The sequence below is a fragment of the Solea solea genome, chromosome 6 (genome assembly GCF_958295425.1).
Source record: "Solea solea chromosome 6, fSolSol10.1, whole genome shotgun sequence".
Lineage (NCBI taxonomy): Eukaryota > Metazoa > Chordata > Actinopteri > Pleuronectiformes > Soleidae > Solea > Solea solea.
The window spans coordinates 4171072-4190199 of NC_081139.1; the positions used below are offsets into that span (position 1 = coordinate 4171072).

The 19128-nt window shown below is 43.0% G+C and overlaps 1 protein-coding gene across 1 annotated transcript; it reads right to left on the bottom strand.

The window, feature by feature from the left end:
• Positions 1-1187: 1187 nt before the first annotated feature.
• epha2a (eph receptor A2 a) lies at positions 1188-14721 on the bottom strand. The gene is made up of 17 exons (XM_058631838.1): positions 14514-14721; positions 13182-13249; positions 11220-11856; positions 7371-7526; positions 6937-7269; positions 5944-6071; positions 5639-5816; positions 5439-5541; positions 5137-5189; positions 4926-5051; positions 4647-4832; positions 4493-4554; positions 4182-4391; positions 3864-4013; positions 3419-3612; positions 2326-2481; positions 1188-1989 (listed from the first exon to the last, which is right to left on the bottom strand). The coding sequence occupies exons 1-17, from the start codon at positions 14587-14589 to the stop codon at positions 1881-1883; spliced, it is 2925 nt and encodes a 974-aa protein (XP_058487821.1). The 5' UTR covers positions 14590-14721; the 3' UTR covers positions 1188-1880.
• Between the last annotated feature and the right edge of the window lie 4407 nt (positions 14722-19128).

The window sequence follows — 19128 nt, forward strand, 5'->3', positions numbered from 1 at the left end:
GAGGTCAAATAACAAAAAAAGTTCACAACAAATGATTTTCCATTGTCCATTTCCCTTTGTCTTGCCTGATTTCCTCTGCTGTATTTCAGCACGTACAGGCATGTAGTCACATGTATCTTAGCCAATAATTTGCTGTACTCAATAAATCTTACTAGAGGTATAAAACTAAAAGAGACAGAGCCAAATGCACAGGATTACTCATATAACCCCCTCCCTCGTTCCGGCTCTGTGTTTTCAAATTCCACATTTTATTTGTTTATGTATTTTACTGGCGAGGTAACTTGATAAGTGTGCTACTAATCAGTGAGTCAGTGGAAATAAAGCAGGAAAGACATAACACGTTATCTCGTGGGGCAAATACAATTGCACGGCGGGCCGGATGTGACCCCAGTTTGACACCTGTGGCCCAGGAGCTTGTGTTTCTGGCAGTTTATCTGTAGAAGCATGTAAATGAAAATGATTTTGTTGATATAAAAAAAAAATATATATGTATATATATATTTTATTATAGAGCCTTTTGTAGAGACGTTTGTGCTTTTTGGGTGCTTTTTAGATGTAAAGATGTTTTCTTCAGTATTGGAGAAACTGAAATTTGAGATTACAATATAATAATAATAACAACTCCATAATAATTTATCCTCTGTTGATTGTGGTTCCAGCCTTCCATTTATTATTTATGCCACTCATCCTCAAGAAGCACGAGATACACACGGGTAGAAGATGTCTAATTGATATCTTTCTACCAGATTGTTGTGATTGTGACTTGATTTACAATAATAGTTTTAAGTTCAACAGTCACCGTGTTACAGGATTTAAATGTGATGAGTTTTACCACGAGAATATAAGCATGTATTCTTAGTCGAGGATGAGAAATGAAGGATTTTCATTGCTCATAAGAACATTTTTACAATATTTTATTGTCAGTGAATAATCCTGACCCTGTGTCAGAAATGCTGCACAAGGTGTAATCCTAATTTGCAGCTTTTGTGATTTGTTGGAGAGGCCCAACACAGAGAGACACAAACAACCATTTACTCAAACATTCACACCTACGGTCTAATCCGTTGGAACATGAATGTCTGTGCAGAATTTCCTGGCTACTCATCACGCTAATGTATGTCAGCATGTACCAAAGTGACTGATGAGCGGCTGCATGTCTATAAACACAAATACAAGCCGACGACTGCTGAGTGTAAGAGAGTGATCCAGTCACAGGCAACTCTGATTTTATTCAGACACGAAAACACATCACCTGGCAAACATGCGCCAGATTAGAGTTATCTCTCATGTAACAAATATCATAAATATAAAATAAATATTAAATACAAATGGAGTTATTTTTAAGACATGGAGTAAACAGACAAAATGATTTGAGGAAATGCATCATGTGATACAGAGACTAACATGAAGAATGTGTGATCTTTTGCCCTGAGTGGAAAAGTTATACAAAAGTTTTGAAAAAAGTCTCATTGTTCGACAAAAGAGAAGCAAAACAAACTGAATAAATGATCCGGATAAAGTGAGTGCTTGGAAGAAACGAGCTCTTAATCATTAAGAGCCTTCAATATTTCAGTCATTCTGTAAATACAGAGCCAAGCACTCTTGCGACGCCTCACTACATCTCATAATTATTTTTACATAAAGATAATTTATTTCTCGACTCTTATCATAAAGTACATAAGTGTTTTTTTTAATCTCAGTCCATTCTGAGTGGCTTGAAGTGTCCTCTCCTCTTCAGTCGTGCCACACTGTGCCACAGACAGAATAAAAGCCCCGCAGCGTAGCTTTGGCCCACTTCAGTCCTCCAGTCTCCAGGAGTGAAATGGCGTCGTCAGTCAGTGCATTTTAATTCGGAGGAATGTTTTTTTTTGTTTCATTTATCACACTGCAAACACGCTGAGTGAGCTGGTCTCGTCTTTCAGGCCCAGAATGCTGTAGGCGATCCTCTTCATGTGACCAGGCAGTCGCACACCAATGTTCCTGACGTCTCTGAAAAGAACAGACAAATTGACTATGAGGATTATGGAGCAACTCATAAAACGCTAAGCTGTAAAAGTAATTGATGTAATAGTTCAATGGTGTGGCTTAAAAATGGTCAGTTTATAGTTTGAATTGTATGAAAAAGAGATGGGATGTGAGGCTGTGAACGTTGCACGAGAAGTTATGAGAGTAAAGACTGAGAGGAATGTTCTGGCCAAAGGCAGAGTGGATTATTGCTGCAGCACAAACTCAATACGTTCTCTGTGTTGATATAAAAATGTGGCGCGGCGCCAGATGCATTGGTGCGGCATAGCACAGTTGCACCACAGTCATGTGTGCACTTACTCGGGCCTCAGCGCCAGCACCTGCTCCATGCTCGTGATCCCGGCGCGAGTGAAGCTCTCGTTGTACTGGCCCATTTTGATGGACTCCAGCCATTCGGGCACCGACCGGAACATGGTGCTGTCACAGCCGCTGGTGCTCGGCAGGCGGATGGACACGCTGCGTGGAAATAATGTACACATAGGATTACTCATTATCATTTACGGGCTTCTTCTTATTTACGCGAAGAGCATGTGATGTTTGGACAGGAGAAATCCTGTTTTACTGCAGATCATATAATCATTCTACCGAACATCTAATCTCCGGGTGGCATTTACTGAGACGAACACTCCTCTGGTTAATCAACAAATGCAAAAGGAACACTTTTATTAATATTATTATTGTTATTTGTTTAGTTTAGTGTAGTTTGCATGTTCTCCCCCCCGTGTGCGTGGGTTTTCTCCGGGTTCTCCGCTTTCGTCCCAAACATGCAATATGGGGATTAGGTAAATTGGACACTCTAAATTGACCATAGGTGAGATTGTGAGAGTGGGTGGTTGTTTGTTTCTATGTGGCCCTGTGATGACCTATCGCCCCATGTCAGCCCTCATGTGGAGGATAAAGCGGTAGAAGATAGATGGATGGATCGTTTGTTTAGGGAGTGATAAGCTGTGTACATAAACATTTGATTTTTTTGGTCATGTAAAATGTCTTTGAACAGCATCTCGTCTGGCGGCATATTTATATCTAATCTGTTTTTGACAGATAGCCAAGAGAGACTGTTTCTACAGCATTTGATCTATACTGACAGCACAAGTAGCAGCAGCAGCAGCAGCAGCAGCAGTAGTAGTAGAAGTGAGAGCAGTAATAAGTGTTAAAGCAAGTGCTTTTCAAAGAAGGGGCCGTGTTCAGGAGTAATTATTGGTCAGGAACCGTTGGCAGGCGACCAAGAAGTCACCGAGCCAACAATAGTCTCAAATATAAAACCCCATTCAGATTAAATAAACAACATCTGATATGGTGACGAGTGTGTTTCCCCTGCTAGTTCTCTGAAACGCATGAATGTGGTTGCTCTATAGTCAGTTTTAATTTGTAGTGACAAGAGCAGCATTCATACCGTGGATCAAAGTCAGCGATGGTTTTCAAAGACTCTGGGCTTTGGAGCAGTTTGTCCAGAATGTTGACGATGTCTGTGAAGCGAGGCCGCTTGGAGCGATCGTGCAGCCAACACTGCAGCATGAGCTGGTAGATGGTGGACGGACAGTCCATCGGAGCGGGAAGCCTGAAGCCCTCGTTGATGGCCTTCATGACCTGAGGAAAACACAGGATTTAACGTATGTTTGTTTACGGTTGAAGAGGCGACTGTGCAGAAATATGCTGCGTTTGCATGTTGATGTTGACAGTAAATTTAAAGACGGTGGTGGGAAACGGGCACGTTTCAATCACCACCACCTCAGTGGTAATATACAATGACGCTTGATCTACACAGTCCAAAACAATCCCTCAACTCAAGCACAAGAGGTGGAAAGAGGTCGCGACAGATGAAACGTAAATAGCAGTACCTCATGGTTGCTCATGTCCCAGTAGGGCCGCTCTCCAAATGCCATGACCTCCCACATGACGATGCCAAAGCTCCACACGTCGCTGGCTGATGTGAATTTCCTGTATGCGATGGCCTCGGGGGCAGTCCAGCGGATGGGGATTTTACCTCCCTGACAGGGGAGACAAATGAACAAGCTGTGAGTGGAATGAAAACACAAGGTGCCGAAAGACTGGTGGACACTCGAGAGTAAAAGATATCATAAACAAGCCGAGCTTGGTTACTGGAGAGAAAAGAAAACACAAGGTTTTCTTCTCTGTTGCTGTGAAGTTAGACTCACTCTGGTCGTGTAGGTGCCCTCGGCGTCATCCTCCAGCACGCGCGATAGACCAAAATCCGACACTTTACACTCCAGGTTGCAGTTGACCAGAACGTTCCTCGCTGCCAGGTCACGGTGGACGTAGCTCATGTCAGAGAGATACTTCATGCCAGCAGCGATCCCCCGCAGCATTCCTACCAGCTGGTACGAAGGAATCTCTCCATCACGGTCCTAAAGAGAACAAACGAAATGCATCCACTGATTAAAACCGTTTCCCTCATACCTTAAACCCAAATATTTGTATTTTATTGCTTCCATCTTCGAGAACCTACCTTCAGATATGTGTCTAGAGCGCCGTTCTCCATGTATTCAGTCACTATCATCACATGCTTGACTGGAAAATGAAACGGGGAACAAAAAGGTTTAGTGAAAAGCAAACATTGATACGTGTGTGAATCACACCCTTTGACTCATGTCTTGACTCACATTTTGTGACAACTCCCTCCAGGCGAATGATGTTCGGGTGTGAGAATTGCCCCATGATGCTGGCCTCGCTCAAGAAGTCTTGCCTCTGTTTCTCCGAGTAGCCCAGCTTCAGCGTCTTGATCGCAACGGCCACCTCTCCTCGCCCCGGAGTCTTCATCGCGCCGCGGAACACTTCCCCAAACTCTCCTGATGAGCACACGCACAGCGGTGGAACGTCAGAAACAGTCGATCCCGCCGCGATTTCACACACTGGAAGGTAAATGCTGTTGAATCACTTACCGACACCGATGACTTTTTGTTTGCTGATAGAATTCTGGTCAATTTCCGTGACGAACTTTTGGATGGCAATGTTCGGGTCCTCGTACATGTGCGGGTCAACGTAGGTCTTCAGAGGCTTCAGCTGATCTAAGGAGCGAATAATGGCCAAAATATTAGACGGAATAACACCAGTATATAACGCTGAGTAATCATTACTGTGTTGTTTTCTTACCTGTTGAAAAGTACGGATCCTCTGGTCCTCTCCTGATGTGCAAGCTCAGTCTCCTGAGAGGAAAACAAGACAATCACTAAACAGGATGTAGACTGGATCTGTAGTAATTGCATGTTCGTCCCAGCTAAAAGAGACCAAAGCTGTATTCAATAACAGCATAGGCTATTACTCATAAACCCCTCAAAGATGTCAGCTCTGTGTACTGGTAATTAACTCTAGTCTGTGGCGTGTAATAACACAGTCTGCATGGTTTGTAGATAACATTTATCTGAATGACACAGTCGTCGAATGTGGATACCCACCGTCTACGGAGTAGCAGGACGGCCACCACAACAAGCAGGATCACGGCTACCCCGACGACAGCTGCCATCACCACGGTGGAGTTGCTCTGGATCTGAGACTCGGCTGCACAAAACCACACACACAATTACAATTAATTAAGTATGTGAAATCAAAGTTTACACGGCGGACAGGAGACTTTGTGCACATGTTCGTGTCGTACCTAGTGGTGAAGTGTGGAACTCGTGCTCCGCGCTGTAGCTGCCAGGGCTGCCTTCAGCACTCAGTGCCTGAACCCTGAACAGATATGTAGTGTTTGGCGAGAGGTCATTGATCTGCACCGAGCTTTTCTCCAAAATCAGGACCGTGAAGGTGGTCACGTCGCGCTCGCCGTCACCGTCCTGTGAGGAGGAAACAGACAGTGGGTGGATTAGTACGGCTTATACCGTGAGCAGAAATATCTTCTTGAAAGTGTCTTTCAACGAACTCGAATCTGAACAAAGGGAGCACAAAGACCATCTGTCTTACTTTTCTGCGGTACATGAGCTCGTAGCGGTGATTGATGTGGGCCGGAGGCCTGCGAGACAGGGACCAGGACAGAGACAGACTGGTGGGGCTGCGATCATCCAGATGGATCAACGTCACCTTGGGGGGATCTAACAGTCGGCGAGAGGCAGAAAAGCAAAATAACGGTTAGGGACTAATCACTGTCTTTTGGAAATGAAAGCCTGTGGGATTCAGCGGGTCACATTGTTGGATAACAAACTCTATAGAGTTCTGTATCTGACTTATTGACATTGAAACAAATAATACATGAAATCATTTTAATTTAAATTTAATACGAATTTAATAAGAACGTGCAAAATCTGGTGTTTTTTTGTTTTTTTTTTAAATAAAACTTTTTGTTTTTCTTCATTTTAAATGTTAATACACTAATAATAATTGTTAATACACTACTTTAACATGCAGTTAATTTGTAATTTAAAAAATAGATATTGAAAGTTATTCTGGAAAAATGGGCAAAACCACTTAGTCACAGGATAATTTCTGGTTGGCTTAGGTTTAAAAGGCTTAAATAAAAAAAAACTATTAACTATTGTTAAATAAAGACAAAAAAAATCCTTGCAGTTCATGCCTGACACAGTCGTCATACACCCCATCTGTAATCAGCTGACCGCAATCTATAAGTCACACTTCAATCACAGTCATTCTCACACCAAGGTGGTCCATTTAAATAGCACTCCTCCACCTCCTCACTCACTCCATTGCTTCACCAATGCTGCCTCACACTGCTGCCGCCGGCAAAGCTTTGCTGCCTCAACCCCAGGCTCAAAAGTTTAAAATAGTTTTTCAATGTCTTGCTTGGGCTCGCTCCTGTAAGGGAGTTTCCTGCACGTGTGGCTCAGAATGCTGCTTGGCCAATCCAGGGAGCAGTATTTCCTTTTGTTGCAATACATGGTGTAATCATAATGAAAGTGATCAAAGTAAAAAGAGACAGGAAGAAGAAAAAAAACCCCTCACCTGTATAATCCAGAGCAGTGGTGATGGCTGCTGTGCGCCTCTCAGTGCTGTACTGTGACACGCCGCTGTGAGCCTCCACGGTGAACGTGTAGTTCAGGTGAGAGTCGAGGTCGGTGGCGACGACCGTCGTGTCCTGCAGGTCTGCAGCGCCGGGCTCGAAGCGGATCTTCTCGCCACAGGGGACGCACGAGGCTCCGCCGCAGTGCTCGCATACCACACTGTAGGTGAGGTCACTGCGGCCCCCGGTCACCAGCGGCGGGCTCCAGAACAGCTGCAGCCTGCCGTCTCCTGACAGGGTGGTGGAGGTCAGCTCACGAGGGGCGCCGGGTGGAGCTTGGGGAGGGAAGTGGATGACAGGACAGTTAGCCTGTTCCTCCAGACTGAGAGTAAAAGTTGACCTTTTCAAGTGATAAGTCAGCGAGTTGGGTCGTTACCAGAGCAGGGAGATGTTGGCGGGTCTGACGGGGAGCGGAAGAAACCCTCCTTACATTGACATTCAGAGGCGGCTGCTGCGGAGGGCTCGGTATTGTCAGGGCAAAGCTGACACAACTCGCTCGATATAGATGGCTTGAAGTAGCCTGGCTTGCATGCTGTGTGCAAGGAGAAAAAAAAAGAAGGTGTGTGTGTTAGTTTAAGCATGACATATATGTGAATAACCGTGGAACATACAAACACAGGAAGGAATGACCGATCAAAATGCAAACAATGAAGCTGTCTCTGTAATACCAGCTCTTTACAGCCAACAGGAAGCTTTTGTTGTGACTAACCTATAATCACAGAGTCTTTGTATCCAGAGGAATGAAAAGGGATTTCCCTGACGATCTGCCTGCACTTGCCTCTTCTTTCTTTTCTTTTTTTGCTCGGAGGCCTAATCTCAGGTCACATTGCTAGTGTCAACCGGATGAACGCCGCACATTCAATCCGTCAGGTGATCCGATCTGCCTGTCCTCCGGTGGTGAACTCACACTCGGCTCATATTCCCCGACAGATAATATTAGTGTTTTTGCCAAAGGAAACGGCAACTCTGGCGGAGTGTTGGGACATTTCAGTGTGCAGATAAACAGCCTTCCAGGGCGTGAGAGGTTAATGAATGTGCAGACTGGACAGAAACCAGGATGCAAGAGCTGCAAGTCAGTTTGAGACTGACGTTTCCTCCCATTCTTCCTTCCTTCCTCTAACCCCCCACGACCCCAGTTGCAAATTACAGAATGGAAGGTTGAACATAATCAGGCAAGAGTAAAAGCTGATGGAGACACGTAGGAATTTCCCTGTGTTTCTGAGTGAAGCAAACTTTTTTTTAAACGAGTGGATCCTATGAATGATCTTCTGTCTCTGCTTTCATTTTGTTGTCTCCCTAGGGAGCAGGCCTTTCATGTGGCTCCTGTGCTGGTGGCCACGGGAAAAGAGGTCGAGTGAACCCTGGATGGAAGACGTGGTCGCGTTACTTCGCCACCAAGGCAGAAGGACCTTTGCACTCTGAGCACCGCCGCTGCGGTGGAGGAGAAGCAGCAGCAGGTTTGAGTCTGAGTAGGAGGGATGGCAATGAATAGATGGATGGGGGGGATGGGGGTAAAGGTCTGGAACTCCAACAGAAGTTCTCCCGGGGGAGTCACTTGGCGACAGTGGGGGTGTAGCTGAGGTCTTTTCGCATAAGAAAAGGGGGCCAGCCCATTTCATCTTGAGCTGGAGCAGCAGGACCTCTGTCACGTAGCAAAGAAACTGCAGCCCTATTCATCCATTGTCTCAGAGATTGGACAGAGTGGTGCCATAAATATGTTGTATCGTTCATTATACTGCTCGCAAATGGCAGCAGGTGTGCAAGGCATAAAAACAAACACTGTCACGTTATAACTATTTTTAAAAAAGAATAAATATTATACCTGGTTGAGAATTTTGTTAATCTTCAAGTCTTAAGTGTTTGTGAATTCACTTGTTGATGCTTCTGATTGTCCCCGCATTCTTTGACTACGGCACACACACACACACGTGAAAAGGACTTGTGTTCCGCACCGGTGCATCTGTTAATTGAATCTGTTTTTTGCTCTTTGTGTCGGCCCATTGTTCTAATGAGTGGGAACACGGATTAGGGAGCTCGTTGCGTGTGTTAACAACCGGATGAAAGAGCAAAGGGGAGGCAAAGCGGGGCATGTCATTGGATAACAGCTGTCCCGTTGCTCCACTAATCCTCTTGACTAAATTACACTCCACACCTAACTAAGCAGCCATGAAAGTAACCACCCTCATGCGCCAACTGTCGACTCATTCCCCACCCTGTGACTCCAACCAAGGACAACCTGCTTATTTGTGTCAGTCAGCATTCCTCCTCATCTCACTTTACTTCCTGTTCCCACAACAGTTGGGCTCTTCTGTGGAATCTGCTCGCAGGGCCACGAGCCTCCGAGGACTCACTTTCTACACTCATCATAAAACAAGAACTGGCCTTCACAGGAGAAGCCTCACTATTGTGTTTTTACTTCTGTAATAAAACACACTTCCTGCATCCTCATAATGAGGTAATTCCTCCCAGAGTTTATAATCACAGTCAAATAATTCCCATCTTCCTCTGAAGAGTTGGGCTTTTATTCCGCCATTTGTCATGAGCTTAAAAGCCTGAAACATTCCTCTGCCTCGACTTCCTCACAATTGTTTTCACTCCTTCAAACACAGCACTTATCTATTTAAAGAGACTGTATGTAGGCTATCAAGAAAAAGCTGTTTTATTTAGATTGACTGGAACCAAAAAGAAGAAATCGCTAACATTTAAAAAGGTAAGACGGAACAACCAGTTAAGGAAATAGCTGTTGATAAATGTTCTCAACGACTTTAGTCACAATTCCTGTAATCTTCTCATCCACAGCCGCAAATTCCAAGAGGCCAAACTCAGCCAGTCAAGGTGACTCGGACCATCGGGGAGTCATAAACCACAGCCTGACTCACTAACCTCCGAGAGGTGTGCCGGGCCTCTTCCCTGTAATCTGTGGTTTCGGTTGCCCCTGGCAACGGACACAAAACAAATACTTGGAGGGAGAAGACACCACTCAGGTAGTCATTCTGTCACATTCACACGGCCCTTCCTTTTACTCAATCAGTGATAAAGGTTGACGCCAGGGCGAAAGAATTCCTTTCAGAAATCCCCTCGGCAAACTGTGTCCTTCCTCCCTCCTTCCTCTTCTCTCTCGCTCTCCTCCCACGTTTCCTCCAGACAGTTCGACACACACCACACCCCAGAATGCCAACACATTGCCAACAACACAAACAGCAGGAGCGCATACAGTATAGTATGAACATGACGGCCATAGCGTCTGATGTACACGTCTTTTATTTTTTTGTTGTGTTTAGTTTTGTAAATTGAGCGTGGATACGTTTTCACAGGTTTTTCTTCAGGACTCTACATACTACACATTTTTTGCATACTTCACCCAATTCAGGGTGTCACTCAGTCATGTGAGAGGATGGAAGCACTAAAGCTCAACTCGGTCTCGTGTATTCCCGACAATTTTCATATCTTTTTAGTTGGATTTGTTTAAAAAACCCTGTTCAGAGTAACCAACAACCAAAAGAAAATCAAATTTATTGAGTAAAGTTAGTGTAAACTTCAACACTGGAGGCCTCCAAACGAGCAATTGTATCTTCAGCTTTTGTGTGACACTAGTATCCACATCTGTCTGTGTTTAAATTCTTATTAAACCCTGTATTGCGTACGAACATCGCTGAGATTCTTTTCTTTCTGTGTTGCCGCATGAACACAGAACAGTCAAAGTCCAGGTTTGGGACTCATACTGTACATTATTATCTCTAATTATCGGCCTATCCATAAAACCCGTGTCTCAGCCCAGCCCCATTCCTGAGTCCTGACAAAAAGACAGCGGAAAGAATGTGCACTTGGCAAACAGGTGAAGAGATGATGAGGCACTGGTGGGAAGGCTTTTTTTTTTTTTTTGTTAAATATATCCCGTATCACATGAAGCAATACGGTTTGTGGTTACCTCTAAATCAAAAACAAAACAAACAGGTTTAAACACCTTGGCCATTAGTTCCTTTTTTCTCCCATGCTCAGTCCTGCTGTACCTGACCCGTTTCAAAACAGATAAGGAGTGTGTTTTTTTTTCTTCTTCTAGCAGGCCTCCCAAACAAACCAAACACAATTAACATTCCGATGCATTCATTTCTCACACACGGGTTGAAATTGTTTAGTTTGCTGCGACACACACACACACACACACACAGACGGCAACACAAACACGTCTCAGTTGAGTGAATGGCATATTTCTGGCAGTGCTTACCTTGGCAGGCGTCTCCAGTGGTTTCATAGCCTGCGAGACACTGGCACTGACCCACAGGAACCACCCATTCACCCTCCGCCGTGCAGTAAATACGCGGGGTGGCCTGACTGATGGCATTCTCCACGCACACTCCCTCCACCTCCCTGAGGGCATCTGCCACCGTCTCCGGGAAGGCCGCCAAGCTCTGCACCGTGGACGGACACGTCTTGTAATAAACTCTTACTGAAAGCAGCGCCACACAAGCGCCCATGTCCTGGAACGCCAGGTAGAAGCCCTTCCTGGACAGAGGCCCCACAGTCCTTGTTTCCACGTTGACCTTTGGCACGCGGCCCCGCGTGACCTCGTCGGGCGCGATGGTGGCCACTTTGCGGAACTGCCCTTTGCGGAAGTTGGTGCCCACGTCATCGTCGGCCTCTGAGATGAAGAGGTTGAAGGTTTCTTTGCAGGCGACGGAGGCGCCGTCGAACGTGTTGCAGTCTCGCACGACAAACTTGAGCTCCACGGAGACGCGCGGCGACCCCGGGTGCCGCTGAATGAATGTCGTACGCAACCAATTCTCCTGTTCGGTCGAATCTATGCTACAAACGGTGTAGGTGTAGAAAAGTGAGCCGTTCACCACTGTCTGTACAATCTCCCACTGTAGGGAAGACAAAGACAAGAGAGGAGAGGGATCAGTTTCAGGGAGCATAAGTCACTGGGAACAAACTACAATAATGAAAGGAGACGAGGCATTTTTAAATGAAATAAGTACAGGCTTCAGAGCCTTTGTTCCTTCCCAAGAAGAACCAGTTTCATTGATGAGACATCGCGTCTTTCATGCTGAGCAAGAAGCTCATAAAGTGCAGAAGTGAGCCGCAGCTTCTTTTTTTTCCCTTTTTTTCCCACATATTAAGGTTACTGGCCCGGACATGTGCTGCGCTCACAACGTGTGTGGTTTTCCACTGACACACTAGGGTGCATGTGTGAGTAAGACACATGTAAACCCAACAAATGCTACTGTAAAACACCAGCTAACCTTTATTTACGACAGTTAAATTAACTTGTTCCACTGCCAGGGCATCTGAGTCGAATTAAGGCATTTTAAAAGAGGGAAGCAATGGCAGGCAGAAAGATTAAAAGGCGCCATTTAACATTAAGACCTAACACCTCATGTGTTAGTAGTCGTGGTACATTTCAGGGACTAAATCAGTGCTTAAATGTTACTTTTTTTATGTAAAAGAAAGGCAAATATCTCTATCTCCATGTTCACTGAGGCCCACGACCACATTTTTGCAAATAATCATCCCGAGGAGGAATTAACAAAGTGTGAGAAAGCCGGAATCTGAACAAAGCCCAGTTTGAAAGACAACGGGAAATCCTATATCGGCCTCAGATCTCCAAGAAAATGTTGCACAAGAAATGTGTCCCGCACGGTGGAAGTGGCCATGTCCTGTTCCTTTTTTTAGACGGAAAGCCACTGAACTATAGATAGAGGGATGGTTCTCCACATAGGGACCGTTCTCCTTTTTCCTTTTAACTCCCACTGCAAACACATCACTCCGCCACCGATAGTCTCTAAAGTTCAGAGAGGAAATCATCTTAAAAAGTTTTGTTTTATGGCTCTGCGTTTGGAATGACAACGACGATTGTGTAAAAATGCACTCTGGCGCTATAAATTCAGATCGGTTTGGTTGATCCATGACATTTTAACGACATTCATAGCTCCTTTATGAAAGGGTAGCGTTAACATGAGACTGACGGAGCCCTGCCAAACCTCATCGAGCTGCCACTCATTCCATCACTACCAGAGAGAGCTTTTTTTAAGTGCACCGAATGAGCGGAAACGGTCTGTTATTGTCACTGAGCAGCATTTAAAAATCCTCATATGCTGCCAATTTAGCCGTTTGTCATGTTGCAGAGAAGGACAGCTTGGAGTCTTGAACCTGAAGTCTTAAAAATGTCCGTTGAGGTATAAATACTCACCCCGTTCTCGTATGGCAACGTCAACCAGCCCAACTCTGATCCTGAAGCTCTCATATCCAGCAGCACTTCTGCAGAGGTGAACAGAAACACACACACGGCACAGTTTGAGCAAAATTCAAATATGTCACTGCACATTATTATCACCGCTGTAGTTAAATCATTAGATGAAAGTGTTATGTTGACGCCGTGATCAAATCCTTTGCCTTGCTGTCAGGGGGCCAAATGTTTTATGGGGGGCACATGCCATGCTTTCACAGTATAATCGAGCATGTCGCTGAGATTCAGGACTTCAATGACCGTGTCCTCCAGGTCGAACACACGCCACCAACAGTGTATGAGAAAGGCGTGGGCAGTTTAATTGCCATGACAGGAGAAATACATGAATCCATACCACAAAAAAAAAGAAAGAAAGAAAAGTCAGGACATGTTCAGACATCTAACAGGTGTCTGATGAGTCAACCACAGGCCGGGGAAGTTCATTTTCATAAAAAGGAGATTAAAAAGGTTAAAGGGATAGAGGGAGAATGTGTGATTTATATGTTGTTTTTTTTTGTTGTGGCTTATGATGGTTTTATGAACATGAACTTACAGCTCTTGACTTAACAAAATGATCCGACTTCTCAGTTGCACTCCCCACTTTTGAACTGCCCTTTCAGGAAGGCATTTGAGATTCACACACGCACACAGATACACAAACGAAGGGCAACAACGAGTGCATTTAAATAGTTGTATTACGATTGTTAAGTGGAATGTTATTGCCTGTAGTTGAAGACCTCCACTTTTAGTGTCTTTGACTGTTAGAGTTAAGAGAGAGGGAAAGAAAGGAAGAAAAGTTCTTCATCTCAAACATGTAATGGTTATTCATTTGTTTATTTAAAGGCATGTTATTACTGTATTACTATTTTGTTGCGTATATACATATATATATATATATATATATATATATATATATATATATATATATATATATTAAAAAATTAGTTTATGTTAGAATAAACAAATAAAACTTAACTGTTAGTTTTGTGTTTGTACTTTATGTCTTTTTAATTGTCTTGGACAATTAATTTTTTTTTAAACATAATTCATTTCAAATTTGACTACTAACAACACACACTTTATACAGTTTTATGAGGAATAAAGGAACCAAAAACGTTGTACACACGAGGAATTTTCAAACAAAAAAAAAAAAAGAGGCAGAATGTCATGAGCAGTAAAAGTTAAAGCAGACTATCAGATTCCAACTTCCTGACTCATGAGGTGCGGTGAAGTTATACAAACTTCTCCTCTCACGGCGCGTTTAAAATAAGAAAGAAAAGGAAAAAGTGTACTCACGCTCTTTGGACTGGAGGCTGAAAAACACTTGGTTTATAAATAAAAAGAGGATGGAGCCGAGCCGACGGAGCTCCATGTTGCCACAGTTGTCTCAAAGGTGGAGGTTTAATATCCCACTGCTCCGTCTCCGAAGTCTCCGTCTGCGACACTCACGCTCTCACCCACTCACGCGCTCACTCACTCGCTCGCTGCACTTCTCCGAATACTTCACTTTACCGGCTGAGTGAGCACGAGCCCATTCAGAAACAGGTGGCGTCATCGCCCCGCCCCCTCCGCCCTTTGGAATGGGGAAGTTGGCCAAATATGGCAACCAAAGGAGGCGGGGCTAAATCTGCCTAACCGCACCTGTTTCATTGAGTATGAAGTTCCTTCATAAATCCTTCATAAATCTTATCAATTATCCAATCGATTAAAACAATAATTAGCTATTTAATTCAATTATAAATTGAATAGATTTAACAGACAAGACATTAGGAAGTAAAGAGATTTTACTGAAGGTTTATTCATCAGGAAACACATTAATCAATAATAAAGTAGATAATAAAGTCCAAACCTCAGATCGACCTAAAAAATGTAAAAATAATTTACATAAGATGCAGAGCTGAACTCTGCATCTTATGTAAATTATTTTTACATTTTTCTATTCTATTTCTATTCTAACCACTGCTTTCATATTGTCTCTATTTACTTCCCATTGCAACCTATGTAAATACAATTACTTTATATTTTAATATCTGATTCTCATATTTATATTTTTTTTATCTTCTGTTTATAAATGTGTACAAAGTTGCTCTACGTGCCTTAAATTGCCCCTCAGAGACAAACACAGTTCTTTGAACTTGAATTTAAGGTCTCAGAGGTTTCCTTCCCTATATCTCTCAAAGTTAACAATTGTTTGCTGAATCTGAATCCCCAGCCAAAAAATATTAATAAATAGATAGATAGCTAGATAGATAGATAGATAGATTAAATTAAATTATCCGTTTTGTAACTAAGTTATATTAAAACTTTAAAGTTAGTCAGCAAAAACAAAGCAAAGTGCAAAATATGGCTGTTTAATCTGTTTAAAATTACAAATGCCTAAAACACTCAACATTGTGTTGTAAGATTATGTCATTTTTATACCATATTTAAACTCTAGCAAACTATTGCATGGTTGATGTATACTAAAAACCTTAGTAAAAGTACTAATTACAACTGTCATATAAAACAATATTTTCAGATTTTTTTATAACCCTACAGCAGTTTATTTACTCTCTACAAAACTGTATATTTTGAACATACAAAGGTAAAATGTGTTATTAAATGCTGACGCTGTTTTTAAAACCGACCAATATGTGAAATGAAATAAAATTTGACTTTTGTACATGGAGTGTAAACAATACTAACAATTTAAACGCCAACTGCTTTGTGTTTAAATACACGTGTGTGGTGGGAAATGGCGATAATACAGTTCAAATATGTCTTGGCGTGGTAGCATTTCAAAATGAAAGAGTGTTTAAGTTTTACAAGCTTTACTGACCATCTCCTGGGTATTTGCCTGAATTCTACTCTACTTTGCTCATCTAGGAACGTCTTTCCCACGATTGGTAAAGGAGGGGTCAAGTGAGGGGGGTGGTCTGGTATGAATATATGACTACTAATGAGGCTGTCCTCATAAAGAACCTTACAATTTGGGTATGAATATGTGGCCACAAAGAATATGTGACAATAGCATCACCTAGCAACTGTTATCTGGAGGAATTTCAGAGTCAAGTCTCTTCCCTCTGAAGCAGGGTGTACTTGGGGAGAAGAGCCCTCTCGGGCTGAGGGCCAAGCACACCCGGCTTCCCCGACAAAGAGCCCCAAACAAAATCAACTGGAGAGGCTGACATTGTCTTGTCCAATGTTACCATACATGGACATTAATCATACAACAGGCAGAATGAGCCATCCTGGTCATAAAAATAGATTAACAAGTTTAGTGTGGGCTGAGTTGCGACTTTGTGACCTTCAAACAACAATCACTTTAGTTATTTACACACAGAAATTGCAGTTTAACCCTGTTATGACTATAATTATAATCAGGCTGTCTACATTGAATTGAATTTGATTTTATGGCTGTAGAATTGTCAAAACATGTTGTATGAGTGAGTGCTTCTGCCCCTTTTACGTTCAATATCTGGCAGTTATTCAACATTACTGTGTGTTTTGACAGTAATAACAGTCTAAAGGAATAAAAGACAAAACACGGATTTGACTTTTTCAAGTTTCTAACAAAATAGGAACTCTAAAATGACATAAACAAACAATTTCACATTTACAATTTGAACTTTTGAGCTATTGTACAAAAAAATGTGTCAAGTTCCTGCCTGTTTTTGGAGTACATGTCCAGGTGTTTTTATTTTGTGTGTTACTCTCTAGCAGTGTTTCTCAATCCTGGTCCTGAGAACCCCTGCTCCAACATCAACGGGTCATTACCAGGCTTTTTGCAGAGCTTTTTGAATTTTCTAGATATCACAAACAGTCTAGGAGTTACGGTAATGAGAAGTTTGCACGCCAAATCCTGTCTGCGACTGCATGATGGTCACAGAAGGGTTCATTTTTTTTCATTTGTTTTTTGTTTTTGTTTCAGTATTAAAACATGAATTTGAGGTTGTTTATCTTAATGCATGAAGAGGTTACATTTTAAGGATAACCCCCCACACACTGATTAAACTCTATATGTACTATGTACTAATATTGACTTAGCTGCACGAAATATTAACTATAGATCGAATGTAATTCTTAGAAGTAACCACATACAGTGTTTTTCAATCTCACAAAAAGCCGCCTCCTCAAGATCCAAGACGAGCCTCGTTTTCAATCAGTTTAAAACACTTTGTTTTGAGCGAGGACAGCCACTCGAGGTAAACTTCCTCCTGAAGCACTCGAGCAGCCCCCTGGTTTAATACACACTGGGCCACACTTAGGTGTTATCTTCAACGGTGTTAATGCTCAGACTGCTGAGAAGTGCTCGCTGTTGTCATACAGTTCTTGACAGTGTCAGAGGTCAACACCCTCCTCTAACACACACAAGTATGCAAATGCCTTTAACACACAATGCGGCCTCCCTTTTTATCCACCTAACAGAGCATGTGTCGTGCTGGAGAGTGGAGCCACCGCGGCCTCACGGGCGCTCACCCTTTGGGGGCCCAAACACCCCGCCCTCCCTCACGTCCCGGGCTTCTGAGGGCAATGACAACACAAAGGTACTTCACACTGGGGGCTGGGCCGGAATTCTGTGGGTCAGTGAGCAGCGGCCAAAGCACCAACGCCCGTGTCATTCAGACCCTCATCCCCTCACACTCCCCCCACTTTCCTTACACTTTTTTTGTGGTATCAGCAAACAGAGAGTTGGACCAACATTTGAAAGCACCAGGGAGTTTTTTTTTTTGTGAACCCGCCGACACAGAATTGCCCCCACTGTTTGACAACAGTGAGACACCCCTGGAATCCTTGTTAAGAAATGATGGATTCACACCTTTGTGTGGACATTCTGATGACAAACCATCAGTGGCTGCAGGAGGAACGCATGCAGATCATTTAGTTAACACTGCGACACAAGAGAAATACACAAGAGAACGCCCCACTCAAAGCCAATTAATGTTATTCATAATAGCTTCTGTCAACAGTACGTTATTATGATAATTAGTAAGTCATGATTTACACAGTACCTTAATGGTATAGTTAACGTCTTTCATAAAACATGTGGCTGCTCAAATAAATTGTATTTTACAACTATAGTGGAGTTTAGTCGAACATTATTTTTATTACATGTTCTTTAAATGTTTTTACATGTTGATTCATTCTCTGCCCAGCTGTTGCTGTTCATAAATGAGCAATAATGTCTCATTTGTCTCAACATGTGCTGTGTGTTTAGCCAAAGTCAATGAATCATCATCATTTTCAATCATAACGCATCTCAATAGAAGAAGAAGAAGAAAAAAAACAAAAAAAAAAGCAAACACACAATATGTGTGTGGTCCTTGAGCTTATCTGACAACATAAAAAACCACATGAGACAAAAGCTGTGTTTCACAGACAAACACAATCACAGTGCGATGATAAATCTGTGAGATATCCGCGGCTCAACAATCACACCACTGTTCACAAGCTCGAGGAAGATACGAGGTGAATTGTTCTCTTCGCTCCTGTACATGGGAACAAGAAGAAGAAGGACCTGGTTGATCCCGTGTGCTGATACGCTACTCAAATAAACCACAACAGAAACCAGGATTTGAAGTCATATCCTCTGCACGCCGAGGTCAATACAAGTACGGGACTTTCATGTCTCTCACCAAAACGTAGCTAAAACCACAGAATATAAAGTATCATTAAAAGTGTGCTATGATAACAAAAAACCAAAGACCCAACTCCAAACCACCAACTGTTTGTCATAAGGATTGGATGTTGCAGAATCGTCTTTATTCTACACAAGAGTATCATGTGTTTTGAGATCTGTTTTCCTCCGTGTCCTCAGTCACCTGGTTTTAAAAAAGATCTGCATGCCACCTCAGGAAACACTACATCTCCTGAGAGGAATTTAGGGCGGGTGGATGTTGCCCATGTGGGATGTGTTGTGTGCACCGCAGCG

Excerpts from the sequence above, each read along its gene's own strand:
- epha2a (XM_058631838.1), bottom strand. The coding sequence starts at position 14,589 with ATGGAGCTCCGTCGGCTCGGCTCCATCCTCTTTTTATTTATAAACCAA. Across the intron at positions 11,857-13,181 it reads CGTTGCCATACGAGAACGGG|TGGGAGATTGTACAGACAGT; the intron begins GTGAGTATTTAT and ends TCTTCCCTACAG. Across the intron at positions 5,052-5,136 it reads GGATCCGTACTTTTCAACAG|ATCAGCTGAAGCCTCTGAAG; the intron begins GTAAGAAAACAA and ends TTCGCTCCTTAG.